Genomic DNA, 19640 nt, shown 5'->3' with positions numbered 1-19640 from the left:
TATTCATTTTTAACTTGTAATATCGATCTCATCTTAGTTTTGAAGGGAAGATGGCATCTCTTTTGTCCTTGGGGGCTGGAGGACATCCACTCACCGCCCCGGCTGACCAGTGCCTGCTGTTTGCAGAATGCTTGCCATCCCGGGGGTGGGGGGCTCGTGCACAGTAACGTTTGTCTTCTTTCTCTAGGTCATGGCTTCCAGCTTCTCGGACCTGAGGCTCCAACAGAGGAAATGACCATCAGGGACCCTGCTCCAGACCCATTACGGAGACTGAACCTTCACGGGCTGCGAACCTGCCTGGGACAGGGAAGCTTCTCTCTTTGAAGGGCTTTACATTTGTCACAGAGAAAGTAAAGATGACGACTTCGTCTATCAGACGACAGATGAAAAACATCGTGAACAATTACTCGGAAGCCGAAATAAAAGTCCGGGAAGCCACCTCCAACGACCCGTGGGGCCCGTCCAGCTCCCTGATGACGGAGATCGCGGACCTGACCTACAACGTGGTGGCCTTCTCGGAGATCATGAGCATGGTGTGGAAGCGGCTCAACGACCACGGCAAGAACTGGCGGCACGTGTACAAGGCGCTGACGCTGCTCGACTACCTCATCAAGACGGGCTCGGAGCGCGTGGCCCAGCAGTGCCGTGAGAACATCTTCGCCATCCAGACCCTGAAGGACTTCCAGTACGTCGACCGCGACGGCAAGGACCAGGGCGTCAACGTGCGTGAGAAGGCCAAGCAGCTGGTGGCCCTGCTGAAGGACGAGGAGCGGCTGAAGGCCGAGCGGGCCCAGGCGCTCAAGACCAAGGAACGCATGGCCCAGGTGGCCACCGGCATGGGCAGCAGCCAGCTCACCTTTGGCCGGGGCTCCAGCCAGCCCAACCTGTCCACCAGCTACTCGGAGCAGGAGTACGGCAAGGCCGGGGGGTCGCCGGCCTCCTACCACGGCTGTGAGTAGTGGCCGAGAGCTGGGCACCAGGGCTGAGCCAGAGCTCGCGGCCCCTCCGTTCTCGCTGCTGGCAGCCGACGGCAGCACCCTCAGTCCGCCTGGAGTTGCGGTCCCAGAGGCGCTTTGGGCCCCCGGGCCGCTCTGGCTCGGGGGTCCTGAGAGCCTCTGCTGCTCTGAGCTCTGACTCTGTTTGCGTGGGCAGGGCTGGCCCGGGGGTGGTGGGGGGAGGCGGGCGTGGAGGCCGAGTCGCCGCTTCCTCCTGGGGCAGGTCTGCAGCGAAGGGCCTGGCCTGCTCCTGCTGCCTAGCAACGGGGGTTGGCTGTTCTGGACCACCTGCTTGCTTTAACCTCATGTTCAGTGCCTTCCTAATGACTGGGCTGTGGGGCTCCTGACCGGCTCAGTGTCTGTTCTGCTTGAGCATCTTGGGGTGAGGTGGCGTGTGTCTGCCTCACTTGTAGAGGGAGAGGGCAGAAGCCTCTGCAGTAGCCGGCGTGGGCGAGGCCTTCCCTGCCAGTGATCGAGAGTCGTTCGGTCGCACGGCTGGGTCCGTGCTGGCAGGGCCTGCTCTGTTTTCTCGTTTTGCGTGTCGATGACTCTGGGTCTTTGCCCAGCGTTTGGAGGAGACCTCAAAAAATAGAAGTGGGGTTCAGGGCCTGACGGAAGCTGGTCCGGGAGCCACGTTGGCATCCTTGTCATTCACCGACGTGGTCCCTGGAATGGCGCCTCTCTGCTTTTGCAGTGTGGTGGCGAGGCGGGGGTCTGGGCGGCCTGCGGGCTGGGGGATGCAGAAACTGTCTCTTCCTGCTGTGAAAACAAAAGTGCAGGTCACCGAACCCTTTGTTTTTGGAATAAGTAACACTGTCAGCATAAAACTTTTTTTTTTTAAGGCAGTTGTTTGCAGTTTGACAAACCGCTGTGGACCTTGCTTAGTTCAGCAGGTTTCAGTAGCGTCTTGAGAAGTGTCAAATAGGGGATTTGCATAGTAAGGGCAGACTCCCTGCCTCTAAGAATTCTCAGTGATTGTCAAGCTCAGAGAGGTCAGCGTTTCTTGTCCCACTTCTGGTTCCTGTCGTTTTCCCACTTAGTTTGAACGGCTCTGCTTAGGCAAAGTCTGTGACCTTCGTGAAACCCCTTGAAAGAAATGGAACCTGCACCCCAGGGGCTCTAGGGGCTGCCCCTGCGCTAGGTTGCACCATAAAAGGAAGATTGCCCTTAAGAAGCGAAGTTGTGTGTTACCCTCAGGGAGCCCCTCTCCACCTGAGAAAGGCCCCTGCAGGTGGGCTGAGTCCCGGGCCCCAGGCCTCCTCTTGGGGAAGTGGCCGCGTTTGGGCTGTATGGGCGCTGGGGGCTGCTCCTCTGGCCTGCCTTTTGCGTTCATTGTCATCTAGGTGAGGCGGCGGCCCGTCCATCGGTCCGAGGGTGTTCCGGGGCAGGGAGGAGTGGGTGGGGCCTCGGGTCTGGTCCTACCGGCTTTGGCCTCCCCGGCCCATCCCGGCGCTGCTGTGGTCCTGGCTCATCCCCTGAGACCCTGAGCTTGAGCTGCATGTTCAGGGTCCATTCGCTGAGCCCGGCCTCTGCCTCTGCCTGTCCCTCTAACGGCCTGTCACTGTGTGTGTGTGTGTGTGTGTGTGTGTGTGTGTGTGTGTGTGTGTGTGTATGTGTGTCTGTGACCCACAGCACCGGAGGCCTTGCTGTGTCCCCAGCACCGCACAGAGGCCCCGCAGGGTCAGAGCAAGGAGCCGCTGGTACTGAGCCAGCGCCCGCCCTTCCTGCCCTGCCCGCCGTCCCGGGGTTGCCCTCCTGCTGCACTGGAGCCGGGGCCCAGCCCTGCCTCACTTGGGCCCGTGGCCTGGCCTGCGGCTCTGTGCGCTCAGGGCCTTGGGGTGGGGGGTGCTGTTCACCTAAGGCCTGGGGACCGCTGGGCTCTCCCTGCGTCCCGCTCCCTGAGGAATTGGAGGGGGTCATGCTGGCCGCAGACCCGGGCGTGGGAAAGACCGGGCCGCCTGGCCGCAGTGCGTGGTTCCAGCCTCGCCCCGCCAGGCACACCCGGGCCTTGGCGCCGGTGGCCAGGAGCCATCTCTGCAGTGCAGGGACATGTGCCGGGTGGAGGACAAAATGGGATGGTTTTTGCTTCTCGGCGAACTGCCGTCCTTCCTGAGATCCCTGTGACCGTGGGGAACAGAGTTCGCTCTGCTGCGATTCTAGGTCATGGTGTTTGAAGGTCCCTAACTCAATGGGTAACGAAAATGAGGCTTCTCTTTGGATTGATTAATGGTGTATCCCGGACAGTCTACAGCTGGTGCAGGTTAAACTGAAAACAGTTCTCAGCGTTGCCCACAAGGAAATGCTCTCGGTCTGATCTGCCTTCAGTCCCCAGGGGCCCCGCCTCAGAGAAGAAAGTCTTCCCTTCTCTTCTGCTCTTACCGGAAGGGGCGCCAGCGAGGCGCCTCTGTGCCGCTTCCCGACGACCTGGAAACGGTTTCCGCTCATCGTGCCTCACACACATCGCCCCCCACCCCTGCCCCCAGGTGCCCGTGTGATCGCCTTGTTGAGCTCCGGGATGTTGCCTTCGCGCCTGTGCTCCCCTCGCGGCCTGGACTGGACTCCACAGGAAGGACCGGCTTTGCACTGTTGGGAGACGGGCAGGCGTGTTGCAAAGCCTCCCCGGAAGGCTCGCTGATGCGCCCGCAGTTACCAGTGCCCCTGGGACCTACCCGTTGAGTAACTGAGGGAGTCTGTTTGTGTCCCTCTGGCCCCCAGCTCTCCTGGGACGCTTGCACGTGAAGCCCAGGCCCGGGCCGCCCCGGGCCTGGGCCCGTGGGTCCCCCCACTCGGCACCCGCGCATACGCACGTTGGCAAGTTGCTCGGCCCGCAGCCCACGCAGAGTTCTCTTTTCCTTCAGCTCTTGAGAAATTAAGGGTAAAATGGGTGAGCGACTTTGTTTTTAGGCAGTTTCTCAAACCCTGAATGAGTTTTAGGCAAACGCGTGCTACGTGGTGTCACCCTTTTGAGTGCTTTCCTCTCCGTATCTCACACCCTCCCTGTTGCGGGGCTGCGGGGGGGCTGTCCCGTGACTCCTTGCTGAGCCCTCACCTGAGTGCCACGCATAAGGTGGGGGCTTGACGTGGGCACACGGAGGCTCTGCTTTGAACACACTGGCTCGGAATCCAGCACGGAGAGTCCCACTGACCTGGCTGTTGGAAACTGGTCTCGTGAAATGCGGGCTGTGATTCAGAGCAGACTTTCGTGAGGGGCCCAGGTCGGACCCCAGGCCCCACAGGGGAGGCCTGCTGGGCGTGGTGCCGACTCCTGGCCTCAGCTGCTGCTCTGCCCACCGTGATCGTGTTTGAGGAGGGCTTCCTGTCCTGAGCTGTGCCCGTCGGATCCTCTCCGGGTCTCCCGCACACAGCTGTAGAGTTCTTTCCTTCCCCTGCAGCGCGTGGCTGCAGTTCAGTGCCCGCTTTCAGATTGCTTTCCTTGCTCTTAGCCTCCCCCTGCTTACCCATCCCCCTCTTAGAAACGATGCCCTGATCCCGGCTCGCGGAGAGCACCCTTCCGTCCCAGGGGTCCCTGTAGGGTCCAGCCCAGAGCCCTGGACACACAGACAGCTCCCCCTGCCGGGTTAACCATGCTGCTGCCGGCCTTGGGGCACCCACAGTCCCTCATTCCCTCAGCAAAGGGCGTTTTGAGCTCCCACCGTGTGCCTCTGTCGTGTGCCCCCATCCCACTAACGGGGAGAGAGACAGTGAATGGTCAGCGTTATACTGCATGCTGCACCATGAATGCTCTGGAAACCCCAAACCCAACACAGCCCAGCGTGTGAGGAGTGGGGAGGGTGGTCCGAGTGCTGGGAAGGCCCAGAACAAGCCTGGACTGGAGGAGGGCTGGGCTGTGCAAGGTCTGGAAGGGCATCCTAGGCAGGTGGAGGGCGGAGGGCTGGAGCAGTGGCAAGGCTGGGCCCGAGGGACGGGGAGCGGCCACACGTTGGTAGATGGGTGGAGGGCCTCCGGGTCATCGAAAGCCCTTTGCCTTTTACTCAGTTAGCTGGGAGCAGGGGAGGGTTTGGAACCGAGGAGGGATTGGACCCTGCTGAAGGGTGAGAAGGTTCACGAGGACCCTCTGGCTGTGTGGGGGGCCAGGCGGGCCCAGGGAGGCTGGTGGGAGACCCCTGCCTTTCCCCAGGTGGGAGAGGACGGTGCTGGACCTGATGGGGCTGAGGATGCCTGGGCACACTTTAAAGGAACGGGGTGGGTGCGCCCAGGGCTGAGAGCTGGTGGCTGCCAGCCAGTGGTCCCCGGTATCGGGAAGGCAGGGCCAGCCAGCTGGCGGGGAGTGTGTCCAGACCTCCGGGGCCTTCCACCCGGCTTTGGGCCCCATGTCGGCTGATTGCTCCCAAAGGGGTTGGGCGAGGAGTTTGGCGGGAGACGGGACTCACTCAGGAGCCCGTCTTGCCGGAGCCGGTGTGTTCTGCACGTCGCGGGAGCCCGGATCTTCAGTGGCAGCGCGTGTCCGGCAGAGGCCGGCGCTGGCCGTCATGTCTTCAGGTGGGAAATCGAATCAAGAGGAGGCTGCTTGGTAGCGCCAGCAGACCCTCGGAGGTGGCAGTTGTAGTGACACGTCTGTCCAGGCGGCGAATGTCAAGGGTGTTCGTTCTTGCCTCTTGGGCTTGGGCCCCCAGCAGGGTCTGAATGTGCCGTGGAGAGGCCTCCGCGTGTCTGGGCTGCTCGGGGCTGCAGTGCCTGCAACAGCCGGAGGCTGACGGTCCCCGTTCACTTCCTGTAGGAGGCGGCGGGGCGGGGGTCATTGGCAAGGACACTGAGATGGACTCGCCCCCCCAGATCCACTCAGTCGCAGCAGTGAGGCCAGGATCTGAACCCAGAGCCCTGGCAATTTTACGGTTGTGTGGTCCACCTCGTGTAACGCTGGTTACTCCACGGGGCCCTCTGATTGTCGGAGAGGGTGAGGTTGAAACAGCTGTCAGAGCTGCTGATGGGGGTCGGTTGTCAGTTAGGCTATTGATGTTGCCGTGTGCCAGGGAAGATGGAAGGTGTGGCTGCAATAGCTACACCTGTCCCTTCGTCTTTAAAGCATCCTTCGTAAAAGTGTAGGTACACAAAGTGTCGTTTTATAGACTGTCAGTAGTGGATGTGAAAAAAGCAAAGCGGGGGTTGAGTCAGGCTCAGTAAGAGTTACACAGCAGGGCCATGTCTGATTCATGGCTGCGTGGTGGCCAGATTGCCATGGCCAGCTTGAAGGAAGGGGGCATTTAAAATTATAGTATAAATAAAAATAAGAGGGAAGGTCTAAGGTTAATTTTTCTTTGTGTTGGAAAGTAGACCCCATAATTTATGGATAATCTCTGTATATCGCGTATTCTGTGTTTGTCTTCAGAGTATGTTTCTCTTTTATCTTTTGTCTCCTTGCACTGACAGAGCAGGAGCCCGTGCTCAGGGCCGAGTGCCTGACCCACGAGGTGCTCAGTAAGCAGTGAATGAACAAATGCTAAATCGACCTGAATTCTCTTTTTCTTGGTGGTGTTTTGATGTGACGTGCTCATCTCCGTTGGTGTCTGCCTCTGTTAGCCTTTTGCAAATACACTCTGTGGGCTTTTCCAGAAATGTGGAAATGTTGTCCCGTATCTTGAGACTTTGAGTTTAGAACAGTGTGATTCCTAACTGTTAGATTTTGTTTGGTGATAAAATGCTGTTCCCGATTTTGCCAACTGCCCTTTCTCTGTTCCCTAAGCCACTGGCTCCAGCTGACTGCCCGGGAGCTTTTAAATCCCCCGAGGTGTCCCAGAGCCCCGGCACACATCTGACAGGTCGGAGCCTCGGGCGGGCGTGGGCAGCATGGCGCTGAAGCTCCCCGGAGGCTCCGGGCCTGGTCAGTGCGGGCCCTTCCTCCGGTCGCTTCCGCTGACCACCGGCGGCCACGCTGTTTCAGAGAGTCACGGTCAGCAGGCGACTCACCGACTTTCAGCAGCTCAAAATGGGTGTTGCAGCGGGCTGAGCCTCCTCCCGTGGCCTGCTGGTGGGGAGCGTGGTGCAGCTGGCGGTGTGGTGACCCTCCCGTCGGGCCAGTGCCCCCGTGGCCCGCGTCTCCAGGTCTAACTGGTAAGCGCGGCTTGGGCGGCAAATAAGAACTCTGCTAGATCTTTCATGATAAAGATAATGCCTGTCCATTCCCGATGGTGTAGAAAATGCAAAAAGAAGGCAGACACACTCCGTAATCTTGTCACACAGGCAGCTGTTGTTCCCATGTGGGTGTATGTCCTTCTGGGCATTTTTTCTAAGCATTTTCTTTTCTAGGGTTGCAGATGTGTTGTAAATGCAGCTTTGCGTCCCTGCTTTCTGTATCATGATGTCGTCACCCCCCAGCTGCCTGGCCTGTGGGAATGGGTGGTGGTTCGGCTTTGTCGTGGCCGTCTGTCTGTGAGCAAAGCCAGTGGGTCCTTACTCTGAAGAGGAAGCGAAGGCCAGATCAGACCCACATCCCCAGAGGCGGCTGTATGGACAGATCCGGATCACAGGTGTGAAGTGTGTTCCATGAGAGCAGACGGAATCTCATGTTTCATGCCGTGCAGACAGTAGAAAAGCATTACACGTGTGTTGTTCATAACCACGTGACATTTCCACAGCACATTTCTCAGAAGGTGAGTGCATTCGTTCGCTCACTTCATAAGCCCGAGGGTGCCGGGGCTGGCGCTGGGCAGTGAGGGCTCACGGTCGGCAGCTGAGGCCTCGCGCTCCGTGGGCTTCCAGTTCGGGAGAGGCGGACACCTTCACGGTGCGACACGTGTAGTGCTCCGAGGGGGCCGGGCAGGCAGGTCCGAGGCTGTTCTAACCCTGCGTGCAGTGGGACGGGGTGCAGTGGCCCAGTGGTCACCCCTTAGCTGACTCCTTACCACCAGATTCCCAGGACAAATACTACAGTCACTGATTTTTTTCACCTCACTTCCTGCGTGCATTTTCCGTGTTGCTACATAGGTTAAAGTTTGGATAGGTGAGACGTCCATACGGTGGGGACGGGGCAGTGCTCTCTGGGTTCCTGTGTGTCCCCTGTGCTAATGTGGGCGCTGCACACACTGCCGTGCCTGAGGGAGCCGCCCCTCACAGGGCTCGCTCACCATTCCCACGCCAGTCCCAGTTGTTTCCAGGTTCTCACAGTGTAAATAGCCACGTGGTCAGCGTCTTTGGGCAGAAAGCCTGCTTTTCTGAGATTCTTCATTGTCTTCAATGTAGAATTCCCAGAAGTGAAAGTAGTGGGGAAAATGTATGAGCATCATTCTGTCTCTTGAAATTGGTAAATGTTTCCCCAACGGGCCAGGCCCAGGTGCAGTGCCGCCAGCCGGGGGGCCGACTGTGCTCAGTCAATAGCCCCTGAGCCCAAAATGGGTACTGAAATATTTTGAAAGATCATTTCTAGTTCAAGAGATGGAAATTTCCATCAAAACACGCATTTTATTTTTGAGCGGCTGGGCCCGTGAGCCATGGCCGCTGAGCCTGTGCGTCCGGAGCCTGTGCTCCGCAACGGGGGAGGCCACAACAGTGAGAGGCCCGCGTACCGAAAAAAAAAAAAAAAAAAAAGTGATTTTCCTGTCTGTAAGTATTACCCTAAGAAACTGATGTAGGCATTTAACCTAAGTTTATGATTGAATAAAGAAGGAGAGAAATTACGTCTTTGTTGAAGTTGCGGTGTTCCAAGCCCTCTCCTCCCTCCCGAGCTCCTGCCTGGGGAGTTGTGGGTGCGACCCTCACCCCAATGCTCCCCGTGAAGGTCGACTTTCCCATGGGTGTAGACAGAGCACCAGGGACCATGGGGACCCCCAGGAAACGGGTGAGGAGAAACAATCCCTTGCTGTTTTGGACAAGCCCTCCCTTCCCCACCTCGCCAGCTGGTGATCTCGTAATGGAGAGGGTTTCACCTGCAGCCCAGAGAGAGCAGCACAGACTCCCTCTTTTCTCTCAGGCAGAGGATGGGCCTTAAGTCCTGCCAGCAGATGACAGGGCAGCCTTTTGTCTCTGCTGTGCCCGCCCCGTCCGTCCCCACTGTCTGTCTCCCGCACTGGCTCCCTCCTCCCTGGGCTTTGGCTTCCGCGTCCGTGGGCTGCGGTGGCAGCACCCGTGTCTCAGGGTGGTGGTGACGCGTGTGTGAGCTGTGCCCCTGGGAGTCACAGCTTTGTGCTCGCTGGAAACTACACTAGAAAATGAACACACAGGGGCCTGAGCTCCTGCTCTGTGCCTGGAACAAGCCAGGGTGGGGAGGCTCCTGGCCGCAGGCGCGTCTGGGGTGTAGAAGGCCTAGGTCCCCATTCTGGGGCCGCAGAGCACCTGCCCTGCTCTAGGTGTCCAAGAGGAACCCCTGCCCACAGAGCGTCCTGCTGGGGAGGGTGAGCGGGGAGACCCAGGCTCTCTTTCCTCCCTGAGGGAGGGGCAGGGGGGGCGGGAGTGGGAGTGTGGTCTGAAAGCAGGAAGGAACTGGAGGACTCTAGGGCCCTCTGCGGCCAGCGGAGCAGATGCCAGGTGCAGGGGAGGGGCTGGTGAGCCGCCCTGGGGAGTGGAGGCCTGTGTGCAGGGAGGCGGGGCCTGAGACGACGCCCACCGGGGCTTCAGCGCCAGAGGTGGGTCGGAAACCCCAAATCAGGGTGTCCGCAGGGCTGTTCCCTCTGAAACCCGCAGGGGAGCGTCCTGCCTGCGGCTTCCCTGCTTCTGCTGGTGGTGGCCGTCCTTGGTGTCCCGTGGCCTATGCTGCTGCCCTCCCCTTGTGTCCACCCCTGCGTCTCTTCTCTGCTTGTAAGGACACGTGTCACGTTGGATGTCGGGGCCCACCGGCTCCAGTGTGACCTCAGCTTAACCGTTAACAAATGAATCTGCAACAGCCCTGTTTCCAAATAAGCTCTCATCCCGACCCCAGGGGTCAGGACTTCGCAGCCTTGGGGCTCAGCTGTGCCCCAGCCCCGGGTCAGGGGAAGGCTCTCTGTGGGCCGAGTCTCCGCCTGGGCGGTAGCACAGGCCACTTGCGGTGGGAGGGTGAGTTTGGGCTGCTGGGGGTCGGCACCATCCAGGCCAGGCGGGGCCCCAGATGTTCTCTCGTGACCTCGGGCCGGATGGTCCAGGAACGTTGCCAGGTGTAATAGAATCTCAGTTAAACCCATCCAGAAACCAGCCGCGTCTCACCTCCTTCACAGCCGCCACCCTGGCCCAAGCTCCCACCATCCTCCCTGGACCGGTCAGGTGGCATCACTGCTCGGCTTGCACCCTCCTGAAGGCCCTCCGAGAGCCCCCGGCACCGCCAGGGCCCTTCCATCATGGCCCTCTGGGAGCTCTGCCTATGCCAGCCCCTCCCCCTGCACCCAGGCGAAGCCCCCAGCTGCTCTCTGCCTGGTGTCCTTGCTGCCGCCCAGGCCCCTCTGCAGTGTCTCTGTCAGACCTGAGCACAGGACAGGCTCTCCCCACTCTGACCCACCTCCCCTCTGTGTGTGTGTGTCTTGTCCCCCCTCACTGGGACACAAGCTCCAGGAGAGCAGGGACTGGCCTCAGGCCTGGAGAAGCGCCAGGCGTGGCGTGTGCGAGTGTCAACGACTGAGCGCACAGAGCACCTCAGGGCTCTGAGAGGGTGTGGCGTGGGCTCTGAGGCTGGCTCTGAGTTCTCCTCCTGCTGTGAGTGGCCCTGTGACCTCTCTGGGCCCCGGTTCCCTCTTCTGTGGGAGGGACCGATGATGCAGAGCAAGGCCTTAGATCAGCCTTCGACCCTCGTGGCTGGGGCACCTTGGCGAGCCACCTCACTTCCGGGCCTCAGCCCTGGCCTTCGGGGGTTGGGGGGCAGGACCCCGCCTGGACCGAGGGTCCAGCGAGGCGCCAGGTGTGGTACACCTGTCACGTGCCAGGCACTCCCACAGGAACTGGTCTGATCCTCAGGACAGCCCGAGGCGGTGGGGACTCTGTTTCCGTCCTGCAGGTGAGGAAGCCGCGGTGTGGAGGATGGAGCAGCCGCAGGGCCTGGATCTGGGCCCATGCTCGCAGACGCCCCCTCTCCCGGGGCCGAAACAGCACCCTGGGTGGGGCCTGTGCACGGCAGTGAGTAGACGCCCGTGGGTGAGTGCCAGGGAAGAGCACATGTTTGTGTTTTCTGGGTGGAATCGCAAGAAAATGTCAACAGCTGTTTCCTCTGGGGAGAGGAGTGGGGGCAGGAAAAGAGGGGTGGCCCTCGCTTCCTTTTACGCTGAAGTCTTTAAAACAGGCTCTGGCACCTCCCCTCCCCCATCAACGTGGCGGTGAGGACAGGCTGTCTGTCATCCTACCTGGCAGAGTGTACAGCAGCCGTTGGGACTGTCTCACCCCCGCCCGCGTGCCCTTCTGCCCACTGTCTACACCGAGACCACCAGCAGCACGGTCGCTCGGAGGTCCTGTCCCTGCAGTCTTACTGCGCTCACGACCCTGATGTGCTGAGCCGCTGGGCCGGCCATCTTGCAGAGTGGCCCAAGGTCTGGGTTTGTCCACCTGCTGCCTCAGTCCTCGCCCTGTACTTCTGTGAACTGGAATCAGATGTGGAGTCTGCATTGAAATCCAGTTGGGGGGGTTTGCCAGGGCCGTCAGGTGGTGGGCGACGGGCAGGGCTTGGCCACGTCCCCCCTCCGTTATGAAGTCTCACTCCCCCACCCCCCCGTCCTGAAGGTCACCCGGCTGTGGTGGTCCTTTAGGCGCTTCACATCTTGCAGCTCTTTGGCTTTTCCACAACGTATTTATGGTTTTTTTCTCTTTCAATGTTAACCTGGGGTGATTTGAGCTTATTTTCTCCTCATTTGCCTCGCTTGACTAAAAGCAGTCTTTCCTCTTCTGCCTGTGAGCTGGGAGAGGGAGGGCCCTGGAGGGTCTCCCTGGGGAACGTGCTCAAAAGCCTCCACTCTGTGTGGGAGTGTCCTTGGTGGCCGAGGGTCATCGGTGACTTGGGAAACGGCTGGTGGAACACAGGAGGTTGTCGCCACGTTGAGGAAGACCCAGTAAGCCCTTCGCTGCAGTTCAGTAACAAGGAAGGAGCCTAGCTGGACCGGGGAGCTAGTCACTGGGGGGCAGAAGCTGGCCCTGGGCTCAGTGCCGGCTCCCAACCCCTCCTTCAGAGACCGACAGAAAGAGGAGGGCGGAGGCCCCGGCCGCCAGAGCCACGGTCCTCTGCCCATGGAGGCCCGGGGCCAGAGCGCGTCCCAGTCCCTGGCTTCTGCCGTGCCAGATGGAGGGGGCCGTCTGGTGGCTGTGGACAGAGTGGAGAGCAGTGACCTGGGCAAGGCCTGGCCCCCAGGTTGGGGGGCTGCTGTGTCTTGGGTCCTTCTGACTCTCCTTCCCTCCCCCACACTTCATAGACGTGGAAGCAGAAGCCCAGAGAGGTGGCCATTCGTGTGCGGTCCCCCTGCTGCTCTAGGGTGGGGACGGGACGGGAGCCCTGGCATCCCCGTCAGCTGTCGGGCACGGGGCTGTTAGGGTGGTGGCAGTGCTTGGATCCAGATGGGGTCTTCTTGGAGCCCCGCTGCCTGGCGACCTTGCATTCTTGCTAGGTTGTCAGATGTGCCTCGTGTACCCCGGCGACAGCCTGCGTGCTAGGGCTATACGAGAAGTCCCCGTGCAGAGCCGCCTCTGGGCCAGCTGGGTCTGCAGAGTCTGTGCCCTTCACTCGGCGTCCGTGACTGCAGACACCGCTTATGTGCTTTCTAGGAACACTGAAAAACGTAGCCAGTGAGAAGAAGCAATTTCCTGTTTTTCTATTACCTTGTCTGCTTTGCTTTCTTCTTTCGAAATTCCCCGACCGTGCCCATCTGAAGTGCCTTTGTTTTAGGGGCGCGTTTGGGGACCCGTGTGGGTCGGCCGGTCCCTGGAGCAGGCGAGCAGGGTGAGGTCGGGAGGCCCTGCAGTAGACGCCAGCGGGGTTTTTGGTTCTCATCTTAACCTGTATTTTGCGGGAGCTGTTGGGCTTGTGTAGGCTCCCTGTTCAACCTCCCCTGCCGAGCTTTCTCAGCCAGGGTAGCAGACTGGACAGGGTGAACGGGGGGCCCACTGAGCAGATGAAGGCTTCGTGCTTCTCCCCACGGGCCCGTCTCAGCTGCAGGAGAAGGGTGGTGACACGCGTGCTCGTGGAGTGATTTGCTTGTGCGCATGGTGCCGGCCTTCCCTCGAGAGGGTGCTGGGTCAGAAAGCAGCCTGAGACCCGAGAGCGGCCAGCCCCTTGAACCCCTGCTTCTTCCACTGTCCCCGTGAGTTGTGGACCCTCAGACCCTCAGATCGTCAGAGTGGGGCGAGGGCCAGGTTCCGGGGGTCAGAAGGGCCCACTCAGGCCCCTCTCACCACCACCTCTGTGTCCACTGCCCTGTCCTCGGGCACGAGAGGCCCTTTGTGGAGACGAGACGCTGTCACTAAGGCAGGGACGTCTCCGCCGGATGCCTCCCTCGCGGTGTGCAGCTCAGCTGACGCCGTGGGCTGGTGGCTGTGAATTCTTCCAACTGCGTGACTGAGAGCCGTGCCTCCTCCTATGAAAACCACAGCGTTTAGGGGAATACCCTTTGTCTAATTTCCATACTGATGTGGTGAGCTATTTCCGTGTGTGCCGGCCACACGTTATTCCAGCAGCGTCAGCTGTGTGGGGTGCAGATGTGCACGTTTGCATTTGAAGCTGGGCTGGCCTCGCAGCTGTGCTGAGAGGCTCGGGGGACAGGGGGGCCCCACGTCTCTGGCAGGCCCTGCGCAGAGCCCGGCCCATTCATCCCGGTCCCACCGTTAGGCCAGGTTCGGCTTTCCCCGCCAAGATGGGGCTCTCTGTTCAGGGGGCTTTTTGGGGTGTGGAATGGGGTCTGAGGTCTTCTCCTTTCTTCACTCCTGCTTTCCGTTTGGGAGTAAATGAAGGGTGTCGGATGTGCCGTGCTTGCTGTAAGCTGAGGGCTTTGTGAAGCAGCCTCAGAGACTCTCACCAGGAAGGAGGCTGGGATCGGGCGGCCTGAGGGGCTGTGACCTGGACGGGAGAGCCATGTGCGTCACAGGAGTCCCCCCACACTGTCCCCCATGACTGGCCAGCTTCCTTTGTTCCCACCAGCCTGGGTGGTGATGTTGCTTCTAGGGCACGAGGAAGCCAGAGCTGCTGCCTGTGACGGGCAGAGGTGAGGTTTGGAAACAAGCCAACCCAAAATGTGCTTTTGTTTTGCTATATTGTTAAGAAATCCAATTATTAAGGTAGATTTGAGGACATTCTGTTACCATCTAGCTTTATTTCCTAAGAAATGCTTTGGAAAATGTAATTGGGGCGATGCACTAGGCTGGGATTTGACTTGATTTTATTTAGAAAAATATGTTGGTGTTTTTTGGATAACCGCAGCATTTTGCTGTTCGACCTGCTCACTAGCTTAGAGTAGACATGAGGCAATTGGTTGCTGGCTTTTTTTTGAATGTTTCTCTTGGTTGACAGTAAATCACAGTGGACACTGTGCTTCAGGCCATGTGATTGTCCCAGACGAAGTCTCACTGCCGTGTCTTTCCTAAATCGTAGGACAGAGTGATGCCGATTACAGCCCCCGCCCTGCACTGCCCCTGCAGCCTCGCCTGTTCTCCTGTGGGTTTTTCCAGGACCCTAACTGCATATCGCCTCTTCTCCCGTTTTACTCACTGTAGCCAGAGCCCAGCCGTCTAGAAACCTCAGTATCAGGCATCATTCCCCACTGTTTACCCTCTCCCAAAGAGGTAGGTCCTAAGAGGCAAGCTTAGGTTGGAGATTTGGGCAGAGGCAGCATTTGCGTGAGTGCTGGGGGCTGGGTCTGCTGGAAGGGATGTAATGGAAGAAGGGGGCAGACGATTATACAGCCAGAGCATCTTTAACAACTGCCTCTCGGCCATGCAGTGGGATCCTCCATCTGCCTGTCCCTCCCATCTGCCCATTTATCCACGCAGTGGGTGTTTGCCAGCTGCTTTGTCAGACTTTGTGGATGGACGTGATGGTGGGAAGACGAGCCTGGGCCTTCCCTAGGAGCACCTTCTGACATGACCCACCAAACTGCAGAATAGGGGTGCTGGGAGAGAGGGAGTGCTGACCCAGCGCTGGCGGGAGGCCGGCCCCGGAGGACCAGAGGGAGGACAGGGCAGGGGCACCCGAGGCGGTGGCTCCGCAGCTCTCCGGGTGGCAGGGCTCAAGCTGAGATTTCCTGTCCTGGGGGGCGGCGGGCAGGGGTGGCGCACCTTGGGCTGCTGCTCCCGAAGCTTCACGTCGGGTTTCTGCGGGCGCCCAGGCTCCCTGGCGCAGGAAGCGTGATGGTGCGTAAGCCCAGCGTTCTCCGCGTGTGGGGCCCAGCCTGGCCACAGTGGGGTTGTGCGAAGACCCCTTTCTTTGGGAACCAGCTGGGAATTCACATCTCATCCCTTCATCAGAGCTGCTTCATCAAAGCAGGTGCTGCTTCAGATGTTTAAGCTAGATAAGTACTTAAGCAAACAATGGCTGTGTGTGTTTTGTTTTTCAAGTCAACATGCAGTTTTACTTAAAAAACAAAAATGTTCAGGGTTACTGCAGAAATGTTTGGTCTTCATTTTCCATGTCCTTAGGACCGGGAGATACGGTGACATTCTTACACATGCGAGGGGGGTTCTTGAGAGGAGCGAGTCCACAGAGGCCATGTCCTTCTTTGAATGATCTTTGACCCAGCTTTTCAAGAACTGTGCTCTCGACGTTGTAAAAACTCAGCCCCTCTGCTTGAAGCCGTGCAGTGGAGATAGGCTCTGAGCCCTGAGAGGCCTGAACTGGCCGCCCAGGGCGTTTGTCCTGGCGAGCACCGCGTGGCTGGCGGCGTGTGACGTTCCTTGGCTGTGCGCGCCGCGTATTCGCAGAGCCCCGTCTCCCAGCCAGGGTGGCCCTGTGGGTGTGAGGTGGGAGCGGGCGGCTGGCCAGGGAGCGCTGGTCCTTCACGCTGACTTTGCCTCCCCCGCAGCCACCTCCCCACGGGTATCCTCAGAGCTGGAGCAGGCGCGGCCGCAAACGAGCGGGGAAGAGGAGCTGCAGCTACAGCTGGCGCTGGCCATGAGCAGAGAGGTGGCCGAGCAGGTGGGTGCCAGCGGGGATGCGCGCCCCCGTGGGGCGGGGCCCGGGCGCACTCACACGGAGGAGGGGCTCTCGCTAGTTGGTCCTGGGGACGCATCGGTCAGAGGTGCTTCCTGGAAGCGCTCCCGCGCACTTGGCTGGGCTCCAAGCCAAGTGTCCACAGCCCTCATCGCCGAGTGCAGACCACAATCTGCAAGGTGGGTCGAGAGCATCTGGACCCAGAAAAGGATGGGACAGAGGCTGGGAGGAAACACCCAGGAGATGAGAGTCTGACATTCAGACGTGGGCATGTGTGCAGTTTTTCTTTTATAAGCACACATTACGTTAAGATGGAGAAGGAGAGGGTCTTCCCTGATGGTCCAGTGGTTAGGACTCCGTGCTCCCAGTGCAGGGGGCCCGGGTTTGATCCCTGGTCAGGGAAGTAGATCCCACATGCATGCTGCACGGAGCGGCCAAATAAATGAATGAATGAATAAATAAATAAACAATAAATTTAAAAAAAAAACAGGTTTTTACAAAAGAGATGGAGAATAAGGGAAAGGAGCAGCCTTCAAAGGGGTCGGCCCTTGGCTGCCGCTTTCAGGCCGGACTTGCTGCCCTTTGGTTAAAAAAGGCGAAGGAGTGCAGCGAGGCCCGCGGCCCCTCTCGCTTGGCAGTGCTGTTGAGAGACAGCGGGGGGTCGGATGGAAGAGGCAGGTGTGGGTCCCACGGTGACTGGAATATCCCTGAGGTCCATGTAGCGGCCAGCTCCCGGCAGGGCCCCTCTGTCCACTCGGGACGTGCGGCCTGCCGTCGACGGGAGGTGCAGAACTCTCATGGGGAAAATGGGGCAGACGGACGGGCCAGCCCGTTGTAGTTCCTTGCTCCTGTCTTATGGTAAAGAAGACGCAGTGAGTGTTTACTTACATTTAATCATTGTATTGTATAAAAAAGCTAGGTCGGCCCAGTCTTTTTATATATGCTGACTGTGCCTTGAATAAATATAAATTAAATATAACGAATCATTTCTGTTAGAAATCATAAAATGTAAACACACACTCATTTTCTGGAAGCACACACAGTGGGGGCAGGGTGGAATGACCTGTGATTTCTGTCTTCTTTCTAATTCCTTTCTGGCTTGTTTGTGTTTTATAAGGAGACATATTGCTTCTACAATTAGAAAGAATTTTGAAGTCATTTTCATTTTGAGAAAAAGTATTTTACAAGTATTTCCCTTCCGCCATCTGGGTGGGCAACCCCCCCCACACCGGGCACACCTTGGGTTGGGAGAGGCTCATGTCCACGTCGTCCCCAGACCCTCCTTCGAAGTGACGTGCGATACGGCTTTGGTTTCCGGCTCTGGCCAGGAGGGCCTGGCTCCTAGGGATGTCGTTGAGACCACCAGCTTCAGGGTCCATTGTCCTCTACAGGAAGAGCGCCTCAGGCGGGGAGATGACCTCAGGTTGCAGATGGCCTTGGAAGAAAGCCGCAGAGACACAGTTAAATTTCCAAAAAAAAAAGAGGTGAGTGCTCCACGGGCTGGGCGTGGGGGGCAAGTCAGTGTGTGAGACCCTCCTGAGCCCAACCCCCAGTGGCTGTCACAGCCAGCGGCAGTGAGGAGAGGGCGGGTGACACACACATCCGCCCGAGGGGCTGGGCCCTCCCCTGACCCCACCTCAGTTCCGTCCCCCCGACCCCCACCCCGCGCAGCTCCGGCCGCTGCTCCACAAGCCGCTAAGCGTCAAGTGCTTTGGGACAGTTTCCTGGCCCAGGGTAAGCCGGCGTCCTCCTTACTCTATGCCGGGCTTCCTCCCTGGGACCTAAAGGTGAACTGGACGTGGCTCTGCCCCTGACAACCATGTCATCCTGTCGGGAGACAGACCCTCCCGCAGGGCCAGGGCTCCAGTGGCCTCCCTGTTCCAGTGCTGCGGGGTCCCTGAGGGCAGCCAGGCTGGCTGTGGGAGCAGGAGGGTGTAGCGGCCCCCGGGAGAGAGCCCTGGATGACGCTGGCAGCTGGGGGGCCGTGTCTCGGAGGGAAGCAAAACCCCTGTTCTCCTGGGAAGCCCCAAGGACCTGTCGACAGACGGCGGGCGCTTGGCACACAGCAAATAGCCGGTGTGGGTGGAGCCTGGTCCTTACTGAGAAGCGGGGATGTGGGGCGGCGCAGTCCCGGGTCCTCTGGGCCCCCCAGAAGGCCTCTGCACTGGGAGGGGCACAGGCGGACACTGGCTGCAAGGGCAGCAGGGTGAACCTGTCCTCTGTCTTCGGTCCTCGTCTCAACAGCATGGCTCGCACCCGCAGCAGACCACGCTGTTGGACCTGATGGACGCTCTGCCCAGCGCGGGCCCTGCTGCCCCGAAGGCGGAGCCCTGGGGCCCTTCCGCTTCAGCCAGCCAGACCAACCCCTGGGGTGCTCCGGCAGCCCCCAGCAGCACTTCGGACCCCTGGCCATCATTCGGTAAAGACCTCCCTCGTACGTCTCCCCTGCCCGCCTGCTGGACGGGGGAGTGGCTGCAGGGCGCGCAGCTCCCTCTCACCTGGCAGCGGTCTGAGTGGGTCTGGGTGGTGGGGGTGGGTGTCCAGACCTCCGCAGGACCCGGAGCGCCCCCCTGAGGACTGCGGTTCAGGGCTCTGCTTCGTCCTGTTGTGAGTGGTTTTCCGCTTTGGGAGATTTCTTCTCCGCTGCCCACACGCCTCGGAGAGGGCTTGTCCCTCCTCCGGGACATGCGTCAACTCTCTCAGCCTCAGAATTGCACCCCAGGTTAAGAAACCATAATACACAGCGTGAAACGTCTAAATCATCGTGCTGTAATTAGCCAGAAATTACGGCGTGCTTAAGTGATCGCTAATGAAAAGGGGGCACGTTTACTGTAATTCTTCTTACCTGTCATTTAAGCAACAGCAAATCAGTTTACGAGGCTAAATGGATATTTTAAAGTTCTGTTTAATGCCAAATGCAAGGTGAACTTGTGATGGGAGATTCAGACAGGAGTGTGGCGCCCTCTGTTTAATTTGGGCCGAGATCTTGGGCACGTGGGCTTCCGGATCGCTGGGCACGGGGCTTGGCCTCCAGGCTTTGGGCTGGTTTCCCACCCAGCCTGCTGCTCTGGGAGGCCCCCCGGGTGCTCCATCAACCCTGCTGCCCATGGCTGATCCGTGGACTTCCTGTCTTGCAACCTCGAATGTACATTTTGTGCCAGTTTGCTCGTGTCTCTTGGGGCCTCTGTTTCCCCAAACCAGAACCATCTTTTGTATCCGGCTCGGTTCCCTGGAAGTTTGCCAAAGTGCACCGAATACCAGGCTCTGTCCTGCCGTGCGGGGACCCAGACAGGAGCAGGTAATGGCCCTGCCCTCCAGGCCCTGGCAGGTGTGGGTGAGTCAGGCCGCCAGCCTAGTAGCAGTGCTATGTGGGCAGGGCCCCGGGGGCCGTCTTTGCATCCATCCTGGGGCAGCAGTCCGGTGGGCGTGAGGCGTGCGTCTTGGAGGAGTCTTCAGGGAGGAGCAGGCGTGTCCGGGCCCCGAGGAGGCGTGGGTGTTCCCGCAGAAGGCTCGGCTCATGACAGGTGTGAGGCCATGCGGTGCTGTAGTGGGCCCAGGGCTCGGGCCCTGCTGGTGTGAAATGGGCAGCAGGGGTGGGGGTGGGGAAGGGG

The 19640-nt window shown here is 59.4% G+C and overlaps 1 protein-coding gene across 1 annotated transcript in view; it reads left to right on the top strand.

Moving 5' to 3' along the window:
* EPN2 (epsin 2) overlaps nucleotides 1-19640 on the top strand; it is a 79032-nt gene that overhangs the window by 44539 nt on the left and 14853 nt on the right. The window contains exons 5-8 of the mRNA XM_024752739.1: nucleotides 188-951; nucleotides 15902-16014; nucleotides 17421-17513; nucleotides 18274-18448. Coding sequence (XP_024608507.1) covers nucleotides 357-951; nucleotides 15902-16014; nucleotides 17421-17513; nucleotides 18274-18448 — 976 coding nt within the window. The 5' untranslated portion in view covers nucleotides 188-356. The remainder of the gene's footprint in view (nucleotides 1-187; nucleotides 952-15901; nucleotides 16015-17420; nucleotides 17514-18273; nucleotides 18449-19640) is intronic.

The sequence above is a fragment of the Neophocaena asiaeorientalis genome, unplaced genomic scaffold (assembly GCF_003031525.2).
Source record: "Neophocaena asiaeorientalis asiaeorientalis breed wild unplaced genomic scaffold, Neophocaena_asiaeorientalis_V1.1 scaffold540, whole genome shotgun sequence".
NCBI classification, from domain to species: domain Eukaryota; kingdom Metazoa; phylum Chordata; class Mammalia; order Artiodactyla; family Phocoenidae; genus Neophocaena; species Neophocaena asiaeorientalis.
This window is presented reverse-complemented; position numbering and strand designations above follow the sequence as displayed.